This window comes from Tricharina praecox (genome assembly GCF_024521635.1).
Source record: "Tricharina praecox strain CBS 144465 chromosome Unknown BZA05scaffold_2, whole genome shotgun sequence".
NCBI classification, from domain to species: domain Eukaryota; kingdom Fungi; phylum Ascomycota; class Pezizomycetes; order Pezizales; family Pyronemataceae; genus Tricharina; species Tricharina praecox.
In genome coordinates, this window is record NW_026250404.1 from 2,369,250 (window position 1) to 2,390,682 (window position 21,433).

A 21,433-nucleotide genomic window follows, 5' to 3' on the forward strand; every position below is an offset into this window, starting at 1 on the left:
AACAAGCACAATTCACAAAGACAATTCGACAAACGCAATTCACCAATTCCACCCTCTATATGCCATAGAAGCAACCACCATCCTACATCCTCGAAAAACAACAACCTCGAAAAACAATAATCCCCCACCATCCTACATCCTCGAAAACAATACCCCCCACCAAACTAACCCCACCCCGCAAGCAACGCAACGCAACGCAAGCAATGCAAACCCCCAGTCTCTCACTACGAATACCAAGTTCAAAACCACATGAAATGCACACACGAAAGACAAATGCACACACGAAAGACAAATGCACACACGTAAAAAACAAATAACAAATCAGACCCCCAAGTAAAACTAAACATAAAGAAAAGAAAAAGTAAGCGCAACACGCATGCTAAACAAGAGTAGTAGTCCAGTAGTCCATATAGCGCTCCAACGGGGGTAATAGGTAGTAAAGTAGGTAGGTGAGTAGGTAAGGTAGGTAGAGTAGTAAAGTGGTAGCAGTATAGGTAGTATAGAATTCACCGTCAATCCCCCTGTCCGTGTCCAATCCCCGATGTCCAATCCCCCGTGTCCAATCCCCCACTTCGCCGTCCCCGCCGTCCCGTCTTCCCACGCTAGAAATAGGAAAGAGAAAAAGAATATAGAAAAAAGCAAAAAAGCAAGAAAAGAGAAAACATCCATCCAGCACCAAACCGAGCCAATCGAGAAAAAAAACTAAAGACAAAAGCTAAAATAGGTTCGTAGACTGAGAAATAAATAAAACAACCAATGTCTACACATCCTATTATCCGGCAGAATGAACCGAGTAAAAACGCACTGCAGAGTTAGCTAGGTTGACCTCCATCTACACGTCGACCGTGAACGCCCATCTGGTTTGGTGTTAGTATGTTTGGTAAACGGGGAGGGTGCGAGGAACAGAGAGTGCATACCGTTCATTCTTGAGACCCTGCGCCGTATCCTCCAGCAGGATCCGGCGACGATTGTTGACGTATGCGGTACGATCCATCATCTCCTTCTTGCTCTCGCGGAGCTGATCCGGGGGTTTCTCAAAGAGCTCACTAAGCTGTTCAACCGCCATCTCTAGATCCTTCTGGTTGTCTTCGAAGATGTACGTGTTGTTGTTTCTCTCGAGGTAAAACGCAAAGGCATACGTCCACTTGAGGGTTTGGCGGCACTGCTGTAAGACCGACGACGCCTGAGCGAGGTACTGCACTTCGATCCAGGACATCCCCGACGCGGATTGCAGCATCGTCATCTTCTTCTCCGTCTTGATGAAGAGATCCTTGTCGAGCTTTGCCGAGTGGTCGTGGTTGGCATAACGGTTATAGTAATGGAGATAACGCTCCAGAGATGCCCGAGACTTTGCCTGGTTGTCCCGTGCTTCCGACCCACTCTTCTCCTCGTATCGGTTGCAGTTGTACCAGCTCGTGCCATGCTCGTTCCAAGGCCCCATACACACCCAACAGAATTCGTGCTTACACTTCCGACTATTCAAACCAGGGTCAGCATATGCTTCTTCGGGCCACGCGAGGTTGCACGTGACTTACCAAGTCATGTGGTTACAGCCACCATTCTTCTCGATCGTCGACACGCACTTCGGGCACTCTTTGGTGTGTGCTGATATCCAGTTCGACGTTTCCGAATCGTCCTCACACTTCTTGAGCCACTTCTTGATCAGTGAGCACGGACACGGCTGGTGGTCACTCTGTCCACACCCGAAGCAGAACCGGTTCCCGCAGTTGCATGTGACCGTAGGTACTATCTTGTGGAGTTCTGTTGACCGCACAGGACAGTCTATAGCAAACTCGCATTCGGGCGCAGGGCACCACCGGAGGTTCTGTTTGTCGTCGACATATGTTCGGTTCAAGAGCTCCTCGTAGCTACCACCGGATCATAAGAATCAAGTAACCCGCATAGTCCGATCGATGTGACTCACCGTTTGTAGACCTCGGGCGCAATCAGAAGCTTCGTCGTCTTCGAATCCACGATCCGCGTGCACCCTTCCGACGGACATTGTATGCGTGCAGCTTCCCCCTCATCCTTGATCTTCGATTCCAGGTATTGCCGGTAGCAGTTTGCACAATACCGGTGATCACACTTCATCGAGTAGGTCAACAGCCTCCGGCCCTCATCGCAGCAGATATCGCACGAAAACCCGGGGATCTTCTCGAGCACCGGGGTGATTGCGTACTCCGAGCCGAGCCCAGCCTCCTCCAGGACCCGCTCCATGTTGTCCATGTATCGCTCGATCAACCGTTCCTTCTGCCATTTGAAATGGCGCAGGAGGATCCCACACTGCTCCGACGACAACCCGAAGAGGTCCGATAGTTCTGTGACTTGCGAGACCTGTTCCGCCCGCACCTCGCCCGACGATAACGTTTTGAAATCAACTTCGTACGCCTTCTTCTGCGGTTTCTCGTCCTTCACGTCGTCGAGGAACTGATCGTTATCGTCATCATCGAACTCCGAGTCTGTCCGCACAGTCAGTGTCTGGTGTGGTGGGTAGCACACGGGGAGTAAATCGTAGGCATCGTGGAGGGTATGAGCACGCGACAAGCTTAGTTTAGCCTTGAGGGAGGGGCGCGCGGGGAAACTTAGGTCCTAGAAAGAGCGTGGGGAACGTTCCGAGAGCACCAAACAAGATGGTAGAGGAAGCGAAGCGGGGAAGATGGGGAAACTGCATGCATACCTAGCTCGCCCAAGCTATCGTTGTCGTAGTCGTCCTCCGACATGCGGTCGGACATGTCTTCATCGCTGGACATGGCCGTGGTGACGGAGGGAGTAGTTTCGTCGACGGCGGGAGAGGTGGCAACACGCTTGGCTGCCGGGTCGTCGTCGGACGGGTCTTGAACCTTTCGTTTTCTGCTGGAGGAGACCGTGTTGAAGGCTATCGAGGTGGCTGCGTTGCTTGGATCGCTACCAAACAACGGAGGGCCGGCGTGGTGGAGAGGGAGGAGGAGAACCTATATGTAGTCGGTGGGGATGTCGAAGAGTAACAGGACGATCAAGGGGGGCGGGTCGAGTTAGACAAGAGAACGAATGTTGTCGACAGCAAAGTCGAAGCGGGAGGAAGAAGAGAACAAGAGGGCGAAGCAGTGGGGGACAAGGTTAGAAGCGTTGCTGGGTTAGAACTGGCGATGAATGTGCTGGAATAGGTGTAGAAGCGAGAGATCGAAGGCAAGCGGCAAGCACCTCGAGCAAGTGAGCGCATAGAGTGGTTTCCGACTTAAATTCCCAATCGGGGAAAAAGAGAGCACTTGCTCACTGAGCACCGACTGTAAATATTATTCCCGGGCTTGGCATCGCGCGCTGTCATGTGCTGACTCACAGGCTACTTGCATGACTCAGAAATGACTGCAACTCGAGTTCTCGGTGAGCATTTGAACCTACATGTGGCAGCACTGCCTCGCCCAGCGGCCAGCCAAGCGGTGATGCCTTATGTACCTAAACACTCACACATATTTACTTTGATACTCCACCGACCATGTAAAACTCAAAGTAAAGTTACTCGCTTCCATCTACGCGGGATGAACCTTCGCGGCTACTGGTAGTTCTATGGAGTAAGTACCAGTAACTATGACCTAATGTGCTTATCGCCGTCACCCCCGGCAATGCAACATTCTGTGCATAATCTCATCCGAATTCCACAGTTCCAAAGTGTGCAATATGGATATACCCGTAAACCTACACCCTTGGGACGATATGCAGAATATACAGGCGCAGCCTTCCCTAGGACCTATCCCCCTAGAATCAGTGGCCTGAAAGAGAGCACATCAATCTATTCTTTTTTTTGTTCATTCATTGATTGCGTGCGACCTATCTAGATCATGGTAATATCTACCCGTTCGCCCCCCGTTTCCCGCCACTGTCCAACCCAACTTTCATCAGGCGGCCCGATGTGGCTTTCCCTGCCCTCGCCGTGGCCTGTCCCAACGATGTATGACCAAAGAAATGACACTGGGAAAAGACAACTTCCACTCCCTCGACTCGTCCTTGCCTCACCGCAAGTCACTAGTCCTTGTCGCCGCCTCCTGCCTCTTCATCAGGAGATGCCATGAAGGAAGGTGTAGGAAGAAATAGCGGGCGTGGCCCCGGCTTCTCAACCTCAGCACCCTCCTCCTCCTCCTCTCGCCTCATGTCCGCCTCCCTTTCCTCCCGCTCCCTGAGCTCCCACTCGGATACCTCACTCGCTGCATCTTCCTCCGTGACCTGTAGAATCCATCTGCCCACATCAATGGAATAGAGGAACTCTAGGGTATCAGTGCCCTGAATCCCGCGCATTTCTCCGTCAGAATCCCACAGGCCGAGTGATCTCACATGCAGGGACATCGGCATCCACTCACCACATCCACCACATTCACCACATCTAGCACAAACAGCGCAGTACGATGATTAAGTAACCCTCAATACAATGCATCCCATTGCAACAGACGCTCCTTTGTTACCGACAACAACAACAATAGAACATCCACTCGCCCCCCCTAAACCCCTAAACCAAACAAACAAGATAAGTTGAGTTGGGCGGATAGGCGAACATGGAGGCATGTGCCATATCGAAGTACAGCAGAAAAAAACGTCAAACTCGTACATTTTTTCTCGGTGCAAGACACACACATAATTCAGAGAATTCAGAGGAAACCGTTTTGCCCGCCCACTTCACTGCATAAACGGGGAAAGGTTGGTTTGTTAAAAAAAAAAAACCAGGTGAGAGAAATTTGGTAAAAAATTGGTTGATCGCCCCAAATTCCAAAAAAGGAAGAAAAAAATAATGAAAAGGAAAAAGGAAAAGGAAAAGGAAAGAAAAGCCAAGAATGACCCATAGCACGCCGCGTTTTGCCTCCTCAATAAAACAGACGAAGCGACGAAGAAAAACCTAGAGAGACCCCACACGCGTGACCCGAATGAAAGATCAACACTAAAAAAGAACCAAAATTCACATTTAGAGGGGATAGAAAAGAAACCCCCATTAAACCCAGAAGGAAATATGATAAACATGGAATGAAAACTCGAGACGGCGGGATTGTGCGCCAAAAACCGGTTCATGAGAACGAAGAATCTTTAGTACCGCTGCTGCTTCTTGATGGGACCATACATGTCATCCTCCGCAAGTCTTCTTTGCCCTTGGGCAGGACTCTGATACGAATGTCCATGCGCTGACGCATCGTCGGGCATGTAACCTCCCATCATCCCCATGTATCCTCCTCCGGGCTCCTCCATGCCCCCCTGCGGTTGCACTTGTTGCGGAACATCTTCGGCCATATCTGTCGGGCTTCGACCGGTGCTGTACATTCCGGCAGTTCCGGGGCTCTTTGACGGCGCAGGAGAGACCGAGTACTTCAAGCCGTTGCCAGTGTTGGGGGGATCCGCTAGCTGGTCGTGGTGCATGCCGTGCTGAGGATTATTGAAGTTGAGCTGCGTAGGTATGGATCCCTGCGACATCTGGCCATGCGACGGCTGCTGCTGCTGGGGTTGTTGCTGAGGTTGTTGCCCTCCCTTCGGCCGAGTGAGGTGCACGAGTTGGTGCTCAAGCATCTGCAGAAGACCTTCTTTGGTGAAGGGTTTAGGTAATACGTCATTCATGCCTATTTTTATCAGGCAACATCCCCAGAACAACAAACAACGAAGGGAAAGTAGCCCTTACCATTATTAAAGTAATTGTTTATATCGTCGCGGCGAATGTTTGACGTCATGGCAATGATGGGCGTATCGGTGTTGAACTGTCGTATAAGAGCGGCGGCAGAGCAACCATCCAGGTTGGGCATCATGATATCCATAAGCACGAGGTCATATGTTTTCCGACCCATCTTGTTGACGGCGATCAAACCATCGTCCTAAAAAACACCTTCATCAGCGCCAAATACAAGCACCACCGTACGGACGGTACTAACCGCAACATCAACCATACACTGTGCACTCGTTAGAAACTTGCTTCCGATTCGCCGACAAGTAGGATCATCCTCGACGAGCAACACTCTTGGCGGCGACCTCCAGTGTGGCGTTTGGGGCGTGCTTCTCTTTCGATTCGGCGTGGGTCGGCCAGAGTTGCCACCGACCACACTACCGGAGCTGCCTTGCGGAGGAGGAGGAGTCTCTTGATGTGGATGTTGCCATGGCAGTTGACCTGGAGGATGGCCATTATTGTTGAACGGGTGATTGATCCCCGGGAACATATGCTCCCCGGATTGTTCCGTTCCGTTCACGACATTCATCATCTGACCATTCTGGTAACCCCCGCCATACCCTCCATCGTGTTGATCCTGGTGGGCCATTGGGAACTGGTCGATGCCGGCCTGTATGCTAGGTCTTTGGAGGTTTCGGTATCCTTCCATGAGACGCTGTGCTTGCTGCAACGGCGATCCATTACTGCCGGGCGCCTGCTGGTGGTTGGCCGGGGATGTAGCCGAGGAACCCATACCGCCAGTCTGACCGGGCGACACCGGGTCATCGTGGAGAATCTCTTGGCCGTGACTATTGTTCCTGCCATAATCCTGCTTCAACGACCGGACTTGGGCGCTGAGATCCGACAGTACCGAGAGTAACCTCTTGATTATCTCCTCGTGCTGGTGTATGTATACCGCCTGCGAGCTGATGGCTAGTTGCATATCCTGGTACGCATTTCCCGTCTGTTCGTGGAACTTTTGCATCCGCTCGTTGAGGACCTGCTGCGACTCCCTGACTTGTCGGAATTCTCCTTGGAGTTGCTCTATCTGCTGCGAGCCCGATTCATCGAACTGCGTTTGTTGTTTCCGCGAAGCCGGAGCTTTCCGACGGATGTTGTCGAGGTTGTCCTTGCTATCCTTGGTGAATTCGGGATGCTTGAACTGCCAACCCTACACGGACGGTCAGTGCCCATCGCGTCCGGCACGTCCGAGAAGTAAGGTGCCCACCTCTCCACTGCCCGCACCCTCGTCCGTGTTTTTTATCTTGTGGAAATCATATCTGGCACCGAGTCAGCCGTTGTTCCAGAATGTCAGAACGTGTAGAATCGGACTTGTTAAGTTGGCGGACGAAGCTCGCAAAGTTGCTATGTTTGAAGTGCTGCGGTAGGATGTTCTTGGTGAAGTCGTTGGTCTAAAGAGTGTGAAAGTTAGCCTTTCGCGCGCGCGACACGAGGGCGGTATGTAGCTCTGCCAAAGGGGTTTCGAGAATTAAGCATCCGCATCACTAAACGTACATCCACCACAATGAAACTGTCTCCTGAGTGACTCCACCGAACAACGTTGCTGTGTGTAGGATCCTCGAGCATTCTGCGTTTTCGGGCAACATCCTGTCAGAGCGAGCTTTCATTCGCGGAGGTCGGGTAGAGGCAGGAGAGGTAAAGAACGAGGAAGAAGAGAAGAGAAGAGAAGAAGAGGAGGAAGAAGAGGAAGAAGAAGCAAATTGAGGCGTGAATCGCGGCAGTGAGAGTGAACGTACTTATAAAGCTTGCGAACCTAGAGATGTCAACGCGCGCGCACGCACACGCCGTTAGAATGGTCATTCCACAGAAATTGACGACTGCCGGATCAAACAGCACCTCGGCGGCGCGCTCGAGCAAGGGGAGCGGGAAAGGAAGGCAAAACTCACGAAGTCGCTACTGCTCTGACTACCACCTCCAGCTCCCCCACCGCCTGCAGAGCTACTCGGTTCCATATCCAGCCACAAGGAGACGGGGGGAGGCGGGGAGGCGGGGAGGGGATCTCGAGAACGGGACGTCGTTCTAGTCGAACAGACGACGATTCGGTTCGTATAGTGAATTGAGGTTCGCGACACGAACAGGGGTTCCACCAGCCGCCGACGGGAATCGGAAGTGTCGCTTATTCAGTCGGTAGAAGTGGTTGGTGATCTAGATTCGTGGACTCGTGGGGTATCGACAGATGATGTTGTACCCAGCAGAGCGAGTCGCAATGGATCCCTGCATCCGGTTTTGGGAGTGTAGGAGCGGGAGTGCGTGCGTTTTTCTCGATCGCACCAGACAGCGCGGAGCGGGGGGCGCGGTGGCGGACGGGCTCTGGGTATGTCTCGCTATCGATATCGGGGGAAGGGGTGGCGGAGGAAGGGCTGTCGCCGAGTACAGAGCCTCTTCTGGTCTTCTTCGTCGTCGTCGGTGGTGTCGGTGTCGTTGTTGTCGTCGTCGCAGTTCGGTGGTCGATCAGAGATCATCCAATAGAGTAGCAGCTCTGGCCCCCCCTAGTCTATCTTTGGAAGTCGCGAAAGCCCGCGGACTCGGATTATGACTGGCTGACTGGCGACGGCGAAAGGTGAACCTGGCAGGCAGATGGGGCGGAACGAACGGACGGACGGAGTGGACGGAGGGGGGAGGAGGGACGGGGACGGTCAAAAAGGGAGGGAGGAGAACGTCGATGTTTTCTGCGGCGGACGGTCGTCGGAGGAGAGGGCAGGATAAGACTAGTTAGCGGGATTGGCACAGGTGAAGCGGGAGACAACGAGGGTGGTGGTGGTGGTGGTGGTGGTGGCGATTTTAGCTGCGGCGCGATCGCGGGAGGCCAGGAGGCTGGGTACTTGACCGTAAAGTAGATGAGACCTTCTATGAAGAAAAGTGAGAGAGCGACGCAGAACAACGGTGCATACACATACCTAACGTAAGTAGCGATAGTGAAGACGGGAAGGAGAAGAAAGAGGAGGAGGAGGGGCAGAAGCGGATGAGGAGGAGGAGAAGCAGCAGGCTGGAGAGGAACGGGGCCCACAAGGATAGTAGCCGTACAATGCTGGCTAGATACTGATCAGTCAGTTTCTCCTTCTTCTCCTTCTTCTTCTCCTTCTTCTTCTTCTCGTCCTTTTTCTTGCTCTTGTTCCTCTTCTTCTTCCCTTATCCCACACGCTCTCACACCCACTGTCTCACACTCTCACATTCACAGTGAATACCCACACTCACTATCAGTATCTATCACTCTCAATATGGCTCACGTCACTCGTGGAGAGATCGTGGGCTTCGACACGTCCAACGGGACGGCGGACGAGTTTTTCGAGGCGGGTGGTCCGTGCCTGTCTTTTGTATCAACGTTCCTAGGGTCGGATCGTCAGTCTACCTTTGATATGAGTATCGTCGAACGGCAACAATGGCCGTACGCTCTCCAATATGGCAGAATGCGCGTCAGGGCTGGCTTACTGGTTGCGAGAGAGCACTGGCTGGCGATGGCCGCCTTCTCCCGCCCGGAAGAAACGCATTATCTGGGGGACTGAAAGACCAGGGGATCCGTTGGTTGTGATATGTTATGTATCACCACCACTATCTCCATCACCACCATCACCTACCGTCTTTCTCTATGGTCTTCGGTTTTTTTTCCCTGGGCCGGGATAAATTAATCGACGGGCCGGACAGACGGAACGAAAAGGTTCTGGACGAAAAGATGTTAGACAAAAAGGACAAAAAGATGTTGAACAAAAAGATGCCGTACAAAAAGATGCTGGACGGAAAGATGCCGGACGAAATACGCAGACGTGACTCTGTTGAGGCCCGAGGATAGTTAGAGCTGCGATGTCCAGCCATTGGGCCGAATACTTGTACACCGACATCGGACAATAGCAGCCAGAATGATTAACTCCATTGAAGCCTGTGGGAACCCTTGGGGAACCCCCTCTGGCCGAGTGTAAATAAAATTTCGGTCCCGTCAACTCTAAAACTTTGAGGCTATGTATGATGAAATTCCCCTTCATGCTCAGCCTCGGACCTCGTGAGTGAGCTAGAGTTTAACGGTAATATAGTACCACATTCGTAGACGCCGCAGCCGTATAATGGTGGCCCGTCGATTAGCGCTCACGGCTGGACGATCCGAGTCTCGGTCACTCGGCATCCATAGATGCCGTGGATGTAATCTAGACGCGGAAATCGTGTCTGCAATGCCATCAGGACATGTATGCATCCTATGCATCCACACGATGGTATGTATGTAAGTCTGTATTTACTGGAAGACCAAGTCCCCAAGTACCTATCTCCAAACTCCAGACCTCGCTCGGAGCCCAGCCCGGTCTGACTTCGCAGCACGCAGAGGGAGGCGTATGTATGAATGTGTGTATGCAAGTATGCCGCCAGCCTGCCAGTCACCAGTTGCTAGAGTAACCACTAGCATGAAGAGTCTCTAGTCGTTGTTTCGCTGCACAGCAGCACCCACACTGGCCCGTTCTGGGTGGCTGCCGTGCATGTGTGTGTCGATCGTTCTGCACGACGCAGTTGAACTTGCAGTACTTGCAGTACTTGCAGTAGATACTTGCAGTGCAGCCCACCGGACCAGACGACAGATCCGAACACACCGCGGACAGCTAGGCAGGAGTGGGGGAGATTCGACTCGTATCGTATGTAGAATACCTGCTGGAGCAGAGTGGGTAAATCATTTCCAGGAGGTATGTACCGTGTGTGTATAGTGAATACTTTACTGGCAGACTACCTATTCGGTCAGTTTGTATGTATGATAGGTATATGTGGGCAGTATGAATAATATCAATCACGAGAACGAAGAAGGGAAAGAGGACTCACCCAACTTACCAAGTACTCCAAAAGAAACTTGGCACAGCTTCCTGCGGAATATGCATGTTGCACATACCGTACGAACTCAATGGGAACGAACTTCATTGGAGGAATAAACATCGTGAAGTTCACGGACACCATCGACCCGAGTGAATGGAGCGAACAGGATGCTAACTGTCAAGCGGAGAAGGAAGTCATTTGTAAGTTTGTATGTAACTTTTGCAAGTTTGAATGAAAGCAAGCACCTCCGTCACCAGCCATCAGCCATCGGCCTTAGATAATATTTCGAAGTCAATTCGGACAGGCTTTTGCCCTTTGCCTTTGCGAGTCGACACGCCCGCGCCCGCGCCCGTCCTCGTCTTAACAAATAAATTCAAATGGTCATGTCGCGAAGACTATCGCCGTTGGTAGAGCTTCCTTACTTAAGTACCGTACTAGGGCTGATAGAATGCGATCAATTAATGTTAACTAATTCACGTCGTGACGGTACCTATCCATCTCACTCTCTCTCGCAATCTCTCAATCTATCTCGCCCTCTCTCAATCTCTCCCACTCTCATGATGGCGGTATAAGGTAAGCACTGCTATGGATCGCGAGACCAGCCCAATAGCGCGCACATGAGAATCGGCCTCATGTGCGCGCCTCACCGCTGACGATACATACGGCTCCGCTCCGTTTCGTTCTGGCCGGAGCACCGTATTCAACCATGCCTACGCATAAAAAAAAGCAAACTCGACGAACCCCCGCGTGCGCGGAAGGGAGAGACGGGGACGGGGACGGAGATACCTATCCAATCATCTTATCTCCATACATAAAAAGTAGGTACCTGGTACTGACCCCACGGTACCTACGATACACCATCAACCAGCAGCGGTGGTGGACTTGCGTGTGTACAACGTCAACACGGCTGGCGGATATCCATCAGAATAATAATTACTCGATGTGATTCTGCCTCTGCACCAGCTAGAGTGGGTATCCGAATATATGTCCGAATAGGTATACTCTCGCAAACCTCGAGAGCTCAACGGGAAGGAACCGGTGCCATTTGCAGCCTCTTCCGTTCAATTCTTTCTACTGTATAGTACCGTAACGGTAGCAACCTGATCGATTAACGCTGTCATTGGGTCATACGTTATGCCAGCGGCCATCCGCGACATCTCTCCACCACCACCATCACACCGTTGATGTCATGCGTGTGGGGAATTGGAGGGGAGGGGGAGCGGGAGGGGAGGGGAGGGAAGGGAAAGAATGGAAGGAATGGAACTTGTTACGGTTGATATATCCCGAGTACCTACTATGATAGAGCAGTGGTAGCATGGCCATGAGCCTTTTCCGATGTACCACAAATTCCTACTCAGCCGTAACTAACACCACAAGCAGGCAAAAAAGACACCGTCCACAACCACCACCACCTCCTCCACCACCTCCATCACCACCACCACCACCCATCACAATGTTACACCGTATCTCGCCCCTCCTCCGTACGGCCATCACCGCCAATGCCAAGCGCTCGTTCCACCGCTCCAGCATCCTCTCTGTCAAAGCCGGCGACGCGTTTCCCGACGTCGAGCTGATGGAGGACAGGCACGTACCCGCTCGCAACCCCGGACGCTGTCTGCCACCCGTCGTGCACGCAACGCAACTCGACTGACATTTGGAATTGACGATTGAAGCCCTGGAAACAAGGTGTCCCTCGCACAGCTACTGAACAAGCACGGCAAGGCTCTCGTCATTGGCGTTCCCGCTGGTATAGCCCGAGCTCCAATAATCTCGACGTGATAATCGGTTCGATTTGCTGAACTCGCATCCGTAGCGTTCTCCCCTGCTTGCTCGGCCACCCACATTCCCGGCTATGTCAGCGCGAAATCCGGCGTGCCGACCTACGTCGTTTCCGTCAACGACCCGTTCGTGATGAAGGTTCCTCTCCTCTCCCTTCCTTTCCCTTCCTTCCTCTCCGTCTAGCACGTCGTATGTAGAGTGCTGACCGCATGATGGCACAGGCGTGGAAGGACACCCTCGTCAAGGACTCCACTCCGGGCGAATTCCGATTCCTTGCCGACTCCGACGGCTCGCTCACCGCCGCTCTCGGGATGGAATTCGACAGCGAGAAGATCTTCGGAAACAAGAGGTCCAAGAGGTACGCAATGTACGTGGAGAACGGCACGGTCAAGAAGGTATTCCCCGAGCCGGACAATACGGGAGTCGATGTGAGCGCGGCGGAGAAGGTTCTCGCTGCTATCGCTTGAGCGACTCTCTGTGGAGGATTCTGACCCAAGGCGAGCAAATTCAATTTCACTCGGCCAAAGCTGAGATGTTTCTTCCTTATCCTCTCCTTCCGTTGGTGCAAGATACTCTGCATACTCCGCATACCTATCAATCAACTCGCCCCGGACACCCGTGTGGCCACTACCCCCACCCCCGCCATGCCCCCGCCCCCCCTCCCCCCTCAATATCTTGGGGGCTGGCTTGGGGCTTAAACTATTAGAGTTGGCGCCACACTTTATGCAGTCCCCTCCCCAGGCCCAACTGTCAACCCTCGGCCCATCTGATAAAAATTGCCGGGAAAATGATTATCTCAAGAATCAGATGCCCACCCCCACCACCCACCCCCTCTGCCAGAAAAGTTCGACCGCCGCGGACTTGCAATACTTTCCTCACTCCTGGCCCGGAGATAGCTGACCTCCCAGCCGCGGAGAAGGTCGAGAGAGAGGAGTTCGTTACCTCCGATCTGATGTGAGCCACCACCGTGATGATCCAGGTAGTCCGGGTCCACCTGTGCAGATTTCCAGGCCCACGATTCCCTAGGCTCCCAGCATATCTACATAGATCACGATCGCGAAGGGCAGTCGTGGGTTGGCTGTGGCGATGTGATAAATGGCCGTGAAGCCTCGTAAATGGTAACCTTTTGTAATGTTTCTGAGTTTCGGGGAAGATCACCGTGGGAATCTCGTCCACTCGGACTCAATTCGACCGCTCTCGAATGGACATTTCCACGTCCAACCATCGTCACGTAACACACTGCCCCCATGGCCGCACGGAGGCTGGTTCGATTGTCCGTCCCCTACCTTCCCCACCCCTGCACCCACAAGCAAACACTAACTCCGTCACCATCGACGGTCTCTTCAAATACGCGGGACCGGGATTTGTTGCTGCAAAACCACCGGGCATTGGACTTTTTGGCTGGACTCCCCATCCTCATCAATCACCACTTGTTCCCCTCCCCGACAGCTCATCAACCTGCCTTGTGGCTCCCGGCCCCGTACCCACTCGTTAGTATTGCTGTTCCTAATCATCTACTTAAGAATGCTGCCGAGACCATTGCTCACATGTGCGCATACCGACGTCTTCTAGCCACCGCCGCCGTCCTGTAACGTACGCTTCAACACTTCTTCCGCCGTGTTCTCCTGCGCTGTTGTCGACGAGAAATCTTTGATCCGTCGAGACACAAAGAGCCTCGCAATACGACAAGTCACCCCGCCTCGTTCTTGCCCGCCCTTCCTTCTAGCCCGCCCTTCCTTCTAGCCCGCCCTTCTTTCTCGGCCGCCCTTCCCACCCTTCCCCTCTGTGTCCCCTCCGTCCCCTCCCTCCTCTCTCCGCTTCTTTCACTCTGCACTCCTCTCCCCCCATTCCTCCCCCGCAACACCAGAGATAGCCATACCTCCGGTGTCGCACCCAATTCCCCGCCCCCCCACGACAAGCGACCGACAGCGACCGAAGCTTCCGGCTTCCTCCCAAACAAACGTACACACACCGCCCACTTGGCGGTACTCAAGAAACAACCACGGCGTCACCCCAGATCCCGGGCTTCCCCAGAATGCCGGAACACATACCAGCGGTTGAGTTGGACGAAATCGACTACGAGAGTCTCGGAGGAGGCAGTCTCGTGTCGAACCTGTTGGCTGGAGCCTTCGCGGGCATCATGGTATGCGGCATGCAGCTCGGCGCACTTGGATGTTGTTGTCGGTGTTGTTGGCTGACGCTGTGAGTAGGAACATACGGTTATGTACCCGATTGACGCTATCAAGGTATGTGCTTCCGTTCTTCCCTGGCGCTCAATCGAGTCGGAGTTGTGGATTGAGTGTGTGGTGGGTTGTGAGTTGTGAGTTCGTGATGGATGGTTGACATCGTTTGTGTGCAGACCAGGATGCAAATCATGAACCCGTCACCGAGCGCGATGTACAACGGCATCGCCCACGCTGCGGGAAAGATCTCGGCGACCGAGGGAGTGAGATCGTTGTGGCGCGGCATCGCAAGTGTTGCGGTCGGTGCGGGTAAGTCTTGATGCTTCCCTGCTTCCCCGTCCCTCGTCCCCGCCCCCGCCTCAAGATCGGCGATTAGAGACTCCCGCTTTATCAGATGGATCGACTAATCTAATGTTTCTGCCGCAGGTCCCGCCCACGCAATCTACTTCGCTACTTACGAGAGCGTCAAGCATAACTTGGGAGGCAACATCGGAAATGAGCATCACCCCTTCGTCGCTGGTTTTGCCGGCGCTTGCGCTACTACCGCGAGCGATGCCCTCATGAATCCGTTCGACGTCGTGAAGCAGCGGATGCAGGTCCACGGATCTACATACAAGTCTATCGGTGATTGTGCCAAGACGGTGTACCGCCTCGAGGGACTGAAAGCCTTTTACATTTCGTATCCGACAACGCTTGCTATGACCATCCCATTCACCGCGATACAATTTGCGGCATATGACTCCCTCAGCAAGTTCTTCAACCCCCGCAGGGGATACGATCCCATGTCTCACTGTCTTTCCGGAGGACTCGCTGGCGCTGTCGCTGCATCCGTCACGACTCCCTTGGATGTCATCAAGACCCTCCTGCAGACCCGCGGGACTGCTAGGGACGAGCGCATCCGGAACTGTAAAGGACTCTTTGACGCCGCCAAAATCATCCATGAACGCGAGGGGATGCGTGGCTTCATGAGGGGACTTCAGCCTCGCATCGTCACTACTATGCCGTCCACTGCGATCTGCTGGTGAGTTTTTTGTTTCTCCCCGGGTGACGAGTGACGTGGGGAAATGCTCATTGTGAATACAGGACTGCCTACGAGATGGCGAAGTTCTACCTGATACGGAACAGCGCGGAGTCTTCCAGAGCCTCCTAGATGACGATACGATACCATTGCTAACCACCTTTCCCCTGTGAGCACTTACTACAACTTCAGCTTTCTAGATCAGCATCATTACAAGCGTACCTTTCTTCTCCCTTGGTTCCTGCGACGAGAATTGGTATCTGTTATGGGAGGCTTTGGTTTTGTCTGTTTGTGTGTTTTTACTAGTTGGGCCGAGGGGTGGGGGGATTGGCTTTCTTTCTTTCTTCAGTCCTGTCCTCTCTTGTTCAAGCAAAAAGTTCCATTTTCCTTGCATGTGTGTACAAAAGCCCATCATCATTGTCTCTCTTCCCTACCTATATTACTACCTGCTTGGTTTCATCTTTGTCTACTACTATCGCAATTCGGGGTTTTCAGGGGGGTCTGGGTCTGCGTTTTTCCCTCTTTTCCTCTTTTCCTCGTTTTTTACTGCGGTTTTGTTTTTCGTTCGGCTTAGCGGGGCGTGGGCGTGGCGAATACGGGGAATAAGGGGAATACGGGCGGTTATAGATACTTGAAGTTTCCTTTGCGGGCGTGATGTGTTCTGTCTGGTGTCGGGGAGGGGGAGGGGGCGGTCATGATTCATGAGTCGGAGTGGGAGAGGTTCCTTTTGGACGGACGAGGGGAGTGGTGGTGTCTTAGAGGTATATAGATTTGGCAGGGGCAGGCACAATGGGTGGCTGACGGTAGGACGGTGGGACGGTGGGACGGTGGGATAATCATGTAGACCGCGGGACGGACGGAAGAATCTTCACGATTTCAATCACCGCCTTATGTCTGGCCTCAAAGTCCACTCACGACCCATCCAACCCGAGCCAGAAACCGTGACCCTCGCTCCCTCCCTGTGCGCCCCTCATAGCGGGGTTGAGTGTACTTACCCGGCCCCCGCACGGCCGGCCACCCACCCATCCATCCACACCACACACCCACGCGCGCCTCCCGCAACCGACCGAAAATTGTATCTCCCTCCTCCGGCCCCGACCTCCGAACTCGAGCTTTCCCGTTGTACACCCCCCACCACCAGCACATCCGGCGCCGCAATGTCAAAACCGGCACAAGCCATCTCCACGGCCATGGGCGTCGTCACCGCCGCCCATAAGTGCATGTCGACCGTCAAAGTCCGCGTCGCAAAACAAGTGTGGAACGCGCACCTGCGGAAGGTGTGTCCTTCCTCCCCCTGCCCCTCCTCCCCCCACCCCACCCACTAACACGCACGAGTAGAACTACACACGCCATACCTCCTACCTTTGCGACGACCACGCGCTCGCGTGCGTACCGGGGGACATCGTCACGATCGCCAGCGGCCTGCGCACGAGCAAGAGCAAGCGCCACGTGGTGGACGCGTTCGTGTCGGCTGTGCGCACGGGCGAGGAGCGAAAGCTGCCCGAGGGCGTAGATGGATGGGTTAAGCGCAGGGAGATGATGAAGCAGGAGAGTAAGAGGGTCGAGAGGAGGGCCGCCAGGGCGGAGCTTGCGGAGGCCGCGGCGAAGGTGAAGGACGCGGGGAAGGTGAAGGGCGCGGTGAAGGTGGAGGGCGCGGTGAAGGACGTGGCGGGCAAGCAGAAGGGCATGGCGGGCAAGCAGAAGGTGCCGGTGGCGCAGAAATAAATGAATGGTTGGATGGATGGGGCTGGTGTACAATATTCAATGGATACTGGGTCAAGGCACTTCTGTTGCGGGCGGATGTGATAGCGTCACTGGGTGGCACTCGGTCATGTCGATCATTGGGATACAAATTCAAGGCAAAGACGAGTACATCGGCCTATGGACGGATAACCGGTGGCTAGCACTAGACATCAGGGTGGCATGCCCGGAATCTGAGTGTCTAGGCGGCGGTACCGGGTGGGATACCTACTCCCTGGGCTTGGGGAACGGGAGTGGGGCATCTGGTACCGTATATCACAATCGAGCTGGTCGGGATTAACGGGGGTAGATAATGGACATCGCTCCAACCGACGGTGTTCAGCTGCGGGAAATGGGTAATATAGGTAATAGTGATGACGGCGGCGGAACGCTTGACTCCGCCGAACATGAGCCGCTTGACTTCGACGATTCGATTGGTATACACCCGCTCTCTATATAGCAGGAAGTAGTTGCTCGAGCGTATGCTCCAAACCCACCCCCACCACCCACCATTCCCCAGTATTCCCACCCCACCCCCCTTCCCACCCCCCCTCCCCTACTCTTGAGTAGCCTTCACCTTCTCCACCTCCTTCTCCCACTCCGCCCCCGTGTACAACTTCTGACTCCACGCGTGCACGGTGGCAATCTCCTCCTTGAGCGCCGTATTCGCGATGCGATGGCGCATCAGGCGTGTCTTCCCCAGGAAATGGTCCGAAACTATCACCGCCTCGAACATTTGGCCGCAGCCGCCTTTTTCGCCATCGCATCGCGTCAGCACATGGATTCCCGGCGACGGGGGAGGGGATGGGAAAGACCAGAGACGTCGACGACTTCGATGTGGCTTGCGTCGAGCTTGGTGCGGATTGCGGATTCGAGGTCGGACAGGGTGAGGCCGGCGGTGGTCATTGTGGATTGTGGACGGAAGGGTGCGGAACGTGGAAGAAGAGTGCTGATGGTGGTTATCTGATGTGGCGATTATGCGGGTGTGTGCACTGTCGAGAGCAGGTCGTGGTGTGGTGGTGGTGGTAAGGCTGAGTTAACGTTCGAGGATCGGGGGGTGGGGGGCGGTGACGTGATTAACTAGCGGGGCTAACTAGTAGTGGGGTATAGTGTCCCTCTAGCGCGGGCCTGGGCAGAGTCCGACGCCCGTGATGCAGACAGACACCAATCTATTCTCAATTACACCCATATTCGCATGTATGTATCGCACGTAATCGCAAACTCGGGAAATACAGTAGACAAGTAAGCAAAGCAAGCAGGCAAGCAACGCTCTCATCCATCCATCCGACTAAAAGAGGCCCAAGATATCCTGATTGGTCTTCTTACTCCCCAGCTGTTGTGATGGCGAGGCTGTCCCGCCGATATCCAAGCCCTCGAATCCGTTCGACAGTCCAGCGCCTCCTCCTCCACCCCCACCCATCCCGAGACCAAAGAGATCATCCATATTACTACCACCGCCCACAACCGGACTCTGCACCTCAGGGGAGCCCATCAGATCCGCGAGGCCACCTGGCGGCGGCGGCGTAGCGGCCGATGGCGTCGCAGGCGACGCGCCGTCAAAGTCGATATCCAGCAAGTTCTCGATATTGTTCTTCTGGCCGGTGGCGGCGGTGATGGGATTTTCCGCGGCGTTCTCGCGTTGCTCCTCGATGGCGCGCTTCATGAGGATTCCGAGCCCCTTGCCTCGGCGCGCTTCCATGAATGCCGATGGAGGCTTGTGGTATACGCTGGCCAGAGTGGAAAGCTCCGCGAGAAGCTGCTCGAGGAGCCCCTGCGGAAGGTTTTGGATGGTCGAGGTGATGGCGGGCTTGTCCGCCAGGACTACTTCCCGCGCGATTTCGTTGTCCGGGTTGATGGAGAGAAGTCGCCAGTAGATGTATGCGCGGTCGCGGATGTCGGGGTTGTCGCATTCCGATGTGGCGTTCTTGAGAACAGTCTGCAGAAGTTGCTGTGCCTCGTCGCGTTTGGCGGGGGTTTGCGATGTCTTGAGGAAGAGTTTGACGACCGCAGTGATGATTTGAAGTTGGACCTGCAGTCAACTATTAATAGCTGTAAAACAATCGTCAAGACGGCCAATATACCTGGGTGGATTCATCCTGGAAACTCTCTACGAAAGACCCCAAAATCTCGCCTGCGTCGTTGATCTTCTCTGCATACTCTCCCACAATCCAGATCAGCGCGCCTCGTGCGTTGGGTTCGTCAATCTCGTCGATGTTCTGGCACAGCTTCGGAATGATTCCCTCGTATCCTGGGTACTTCCTGAAGATGTCCTACCAACCATCAGCCTCCTGTGCATCGTAGAAAACAGCTTATAAAACCTACCTTAACCACTACAATGGCCTCCTGCACCACGTAGTTAACCTTGGTATTGATAAGATCCAACAGCACGGTAACACATCGTTCCGCAGCAGAATCAATCTTGATAGCGCACTGCCCAATAGCCTTGACTGCGCGCTTGACAAAGTCCATATCAACCTCCAGTGCATACTCCTTGAGCTCCATCAGGAGCTGGTCGATGTTCTTCTCGTTCGCTATCCGGATCATGATGTCCAGCTTCTCGAGCTTGACGTATGGCGGGTCGTTGTATTTACAGAAGAAGACGCGGATCTCTTTTGTCAGGATGTCGGGCTGCGCCTGAAGAAGGAGGTTTATGTTCCGCAGGGCCACGTACTGCACCTCTGGCTGAGAAGATATGAGTGTCACTATAGTAGATGAGCATCGCGCACCATCTCCGAGACGGCTGGGGACAGACCTAGCGGCGGCGCCATCTTTCGTAGATACTGCTTCATCATGTCCGGTCCGATGCCCTGCATGTGCAAGAACACCACCTTCACGGCTGCCAAAACCACACTAGGGTTTACGTGCTGGAACTGGGGTACCACTCGCTCGCAGATGTGCTCCCTCTCTTTCACGTCCTCCGTTCTGTAGTCCGAGAGTGTAGTAAGAATCGTGACTCGCCCCCACCTGTTCGCCATCAGCCCTTCATCACCAGCCAGCCGCAACAACATGCAGAGACCCACTCAGTACACTCATTCAGCGCCATCAACAGCTTCTTTAGCGTCGCCGGCGTAACAGTGAGAGCATTAGTGTCGGGATCACTCTCTCCAATCTCCGACAACGCCTGCACCGAATTCGCCACGACCATCGGATTTGAGTCACCGATCATCTCCTGGAGGATTTCTAGGAACCCGTTCTCGATGCACACCTTCGGGTTCAGATCGAAAAACTTCGCTACACAGATCGCCGCCGTCTTCCGGACATACGGTGACTCATCGCGCAGTGTCTTCCGCAGCGGCTCCTCCATGTAGTCCACGATCTTGTCGACGCGGATGCAGCCCATGGTTCGGATCGCCAGCGCACGGATGAGCGGGTTGGGATCTTCCGAGTCCTGTGGAGGTCAGTACGAGGCGACTGCCGAATGTGGGATGGACGTACCTGAACGAAGGTGTTGACGGCGAGGATACATAGGTCGGGGTGGGTCTTTGCATAGTTCCTATATCCACCCCGTATCAGCACACACACACCAACCAACCCCGACGGCAGCAATGGAGTTTCTCACATGAGGTATAGATACACCAACTTCTTCTGGTCCAGATCACTCGTTGCCTACCGCCGCCACCACAGAGCATCAGCCAGCGGCTCCCTCCCCAGCACCATCACCAAGGTAGCTATACCATATTCTTGATGATATCCGGAAACAGGGCGGATACGTCCTTCCCCAGCGTCATGGACGCGATAGTACTCCGAATGGCTTCTTTCCTGCGCACCCCACCACAACCACATCAGCTCCATCCACGCGCACCCCCGAGATCGATCCCCCCACCTACCTCTCGTGTGAATACTGCGAGTTCAGCCCGTTCCGTAGCTCGAAGGTTTCGCCCTTCCGCGGCGCGGTGGGGAACATGCTGCGTATTCTGTTGGCGGCCATTGTGTTTGTCGACGTTTTTGGCGGTTGGTTGACGTGGTGGTGGTGAGGGTGCTGGTGAGCGAGAGAGCCTGGAGCTGTGGTTGCCAGGTGCAGTTGGCTGGCTTGGCAGTACCTTACTTTCACACATACATACCCGACGACTTGCAGGTAAGTTACTCTGCACGCGAACGCTGAACCATCGCGAGGAAGTGGAAATGGTATGTCTCGATCTCTCTCGTCTCTCGCTCTCTACAGCTGGAGTACAATCTGACGTGGCCAAAGGCGAAGTTTGAAATCCCCAACCTACGAAACCTCTTTGCCGCCTCGAGGACGGAGGAGGAGGAGAGGACGTA

At 54.1% G+C, this 21,433-nt stretch overlaps 7 protein-coding genes across 7 annotated transcripts; 3 read left to right on the forward strand and 4 right to left on the reverse strand.

Annotated features, from left to right (window-relative positions):
• Window positions 1-750: 750 nt before the first annotated feature.
• Window positions 751-2,871, reverse strand: BZA05DRAFT_116256 (uncharacterized protein). The gene is made up of 5 exons (XM_051478636.1): window positions 2,678-2,871; window positions 1,925-2,459; window positions 1,536-1,868; window positions 918-1,475; window positions 751-857 (listed from the first exon to the last, which is right to left on the reverse strand). Exons 1-5 carry the CDS (start codon window positions 2,748-2,750, stop codon window positions 833-835), a joined length of 1,524 nt encoding a protein of 507 aa, XP_051343874.1. The 5' UTR covers window positions 2,751-2,871; the 3' UTR covers window positions 751-832.
• Window positions 2,872-4,927: 2,056 nt separating this feature from the next.
• Window positions 4,928-7,605, reverse strand: BZA05DRAFT_116315 (uncharacterized protein). The gene is made up of 7 exons (XM_051478637.1): window positions 7,555-7,605; window positions 7,163-7,421; window positions 6,980-7,059; window positions 6,876-6,927; window positions 5,877-6,818; window positions 5,630-5,819; window positions 4,928-5,570 (listed from the first exon to the last, which is right to left on the reverse strand). Exons 2-7 carry the CDS (start codon window positions 7,232-7,234, stop codon window positions 5,047-5,049), a joined length of 1,860 nt encoding a protein of 619 aa, XP_051343875.1. The 5' UTR covers window positions 7,235-7,421; window positions 7,555-7,605; the 3' UTR covers window positions 4,928-5,046.
• Window positions 7,606-11,768: 4,163 nt separating this feature from the next.
• Window positions 11,769-12,755, forward strand: BZA05DRAFT_386075 (thioredoxin-like protein; the record flags this gene model as incomplete). The annotated part of the gene is made up of 4 exons (XM_051482459.1): window positions 11,769-12,037; window positions 12,127-12,200; window positions 12,267-12,370; window positions 12,454-12,755. 4 exons carry the CDS (start codon window positions 11,769-11,771, stop codon window positions 12,697-12,699), a joined length of 693 nt encoding a protein of 230 aa, XP_051343876.1. The 3' UTR covers window positions 12,700-12,755.
• Window positions 12,756-14,046: 1,291 nt separating this feature from the next.
• Window positions 14,047-15,695, forward strand: BZA05DRAFT_116506 (mitochondrial carrier domain-containing protein). Its single transcript, XM_051478638.1, has 5 exons — window positions 14,047-14,375; window positions 14,443-14,478; window positions 14,592-14,724; window positions 14,842-15,436; window positions 15,499-15,695. The coding sequence occupies exons 1-5, from the start codon at window positions 14,268-14,270 to the stop codon at window positions 15,563-15,565; spliced, it is 939 nt and encodes a 312-aa protein (XP_051343877.1). The 5' UTR covers window positions 14,047-14,267; the 3' UTR covers window positions 15,566-15,695.
• An 895-nt stretch (window positions 15,696-16,590) lies between these two features.
• BZA05DRAFT_441410 (uncharacterized protein) lies at window positions 16,591-17,158 on the forward strand (the record flags this gene model as incomplete). The annotated part of the gene is made up of 2 exons (XM_051486659.1): window positions 16,591-16,710; window positions 16,772-17,158. 2 exons carry the CDS (start codon window positions 16,591-16,593, stop codon window positions 17,156-17,158), a joined length of 507 nt encoding a protein of 168 aa, XP_051343878.1.
• Window positions 17,159-17,721: 563 nt separating this feature from the next.
• BZA05DRAFT_386083 (bola protein) lies at window positions 17,722-18,249 on the reverse strand. The gene is made up of 2 exons (XM_051482460.1): window positions 17,989-18,249; window positions 17,722-17,923 (listed from the first exon to the last, which is right to left on the reverse strand). Exons 1-2 carry the CDS (start codon window positions 18,077-18,079, stop codon window positions 17,730-17,732), a joined length of 285 nt encoding a protein of 94 aa, XP_051343879.1. The 5' UTR covers window positions 18,080-18,249; the 3' UTR covers window positions 17,722-17,729.
• Window positions 18,250-21,101, reverse strand: BZA05DRAFT_367944 (adaptin N terminal region-domain-containing protein; the record flags this gene model as incomplete). Its single annotated transcript, XM_051481575.1, has 9 exons — window positions 18,250-19,202; window positions 19,255-19,443; window positions 19,496-19,875; window positions 19,926-20,137; window positions 20,194-20,561; window positions 20,609-20,666; window positions 20,733-20,779; window positions 20,848-20,932; window positions 21,001-21,101. The coding sequence occupies 9 exons, from the start codon at window positions 21,099-21,101 to the stop codon at window positions 18,462-18,464; spliced, it is 2,181 nt and encodes a 726-aa protein (XP_051343880.1). The 3' UTR covers window positions 18,250-18,461.
• Between the last annotated feature and the right edge of the window lie 332 nt (window positions 21,102-21,433).

Coding starts and splice junctions, on each gene's coding strand:
- BZA05DRAFT_386083 (XM_051482460.1), bottom strand. CDS start 18,079: ATGACCACCGCCGGCCTCACCCTGTCCGACCTCGAATCCGCAATCCGC. Junction 17,924..17,988: donor CGAAGTCGTCGACGTCTCTG/GTCTTTCCCATC, acceptor ATGGCGAAAAAG/GCGGCTGCGGCCAAATGTTC.
- BZA05DRAFT_116506 (XM_051478638.1), top strand. CDS start 14,268: ATGCCGGAACACATACCAGCGGTTGAGTTGGACGAAATCGACTACGAG. Junction 14,376..14,442: donor GAGCCTTCGCGGGCATCATG/GTATGCGGCATG, acceptor CGCTGTGAGTAG/GAACATACGGTTATGTACCC. Junction 14,479..14,591: donor ACCCGATTGACGCTATCAAG/GTATGTGCTTCC, acceptor GTTTGTGTGCAG/ACCAGGATGCAAATCATGAA.
- BZA05DRAFT_116256 (XM_051478636.1), bottom strand. CDS start 2,750: ATGTCCAGCGATGAAGACATGTCCGACCGCATGTCGGAGGACGACTAC. Junction 1,869..1,924: donor GCGCCCGAGGTCTACAAACG/GTGAGTCACATC, acceptor ATCCGGTGGTAG/CTACGAGGAGCTCTTGAACC. Junction 1,476..1,535: donor GGCTGTAACCACATGACTTG/GTAAGTCACGTG, acceptor TGGTTTGAATAG/TCGGAAGTGTAAGCACGAAT.
- BZA05DRAFT_116315 (XM_051478637.1), bottom strand. CDS start 7,234: ATGCTCGAGGATCCTACACACAGCAACGTTGTTCGGTGGAGTCACTCA. Junction 7,060..7,162: donor ACAGTTTCATTGTGGTGGAT/GTACGTTTAGTG, acceptor CACACTCTTTAG/ACCAACGACTTCACCAAGAA. Junction 6,928..6,979: donor TTCGTCCGCCAACTTAACAA/GTCCGATTCTAC, acceptor ACTCGGTGCCAG/ATATGATTTCCACAAGATAA.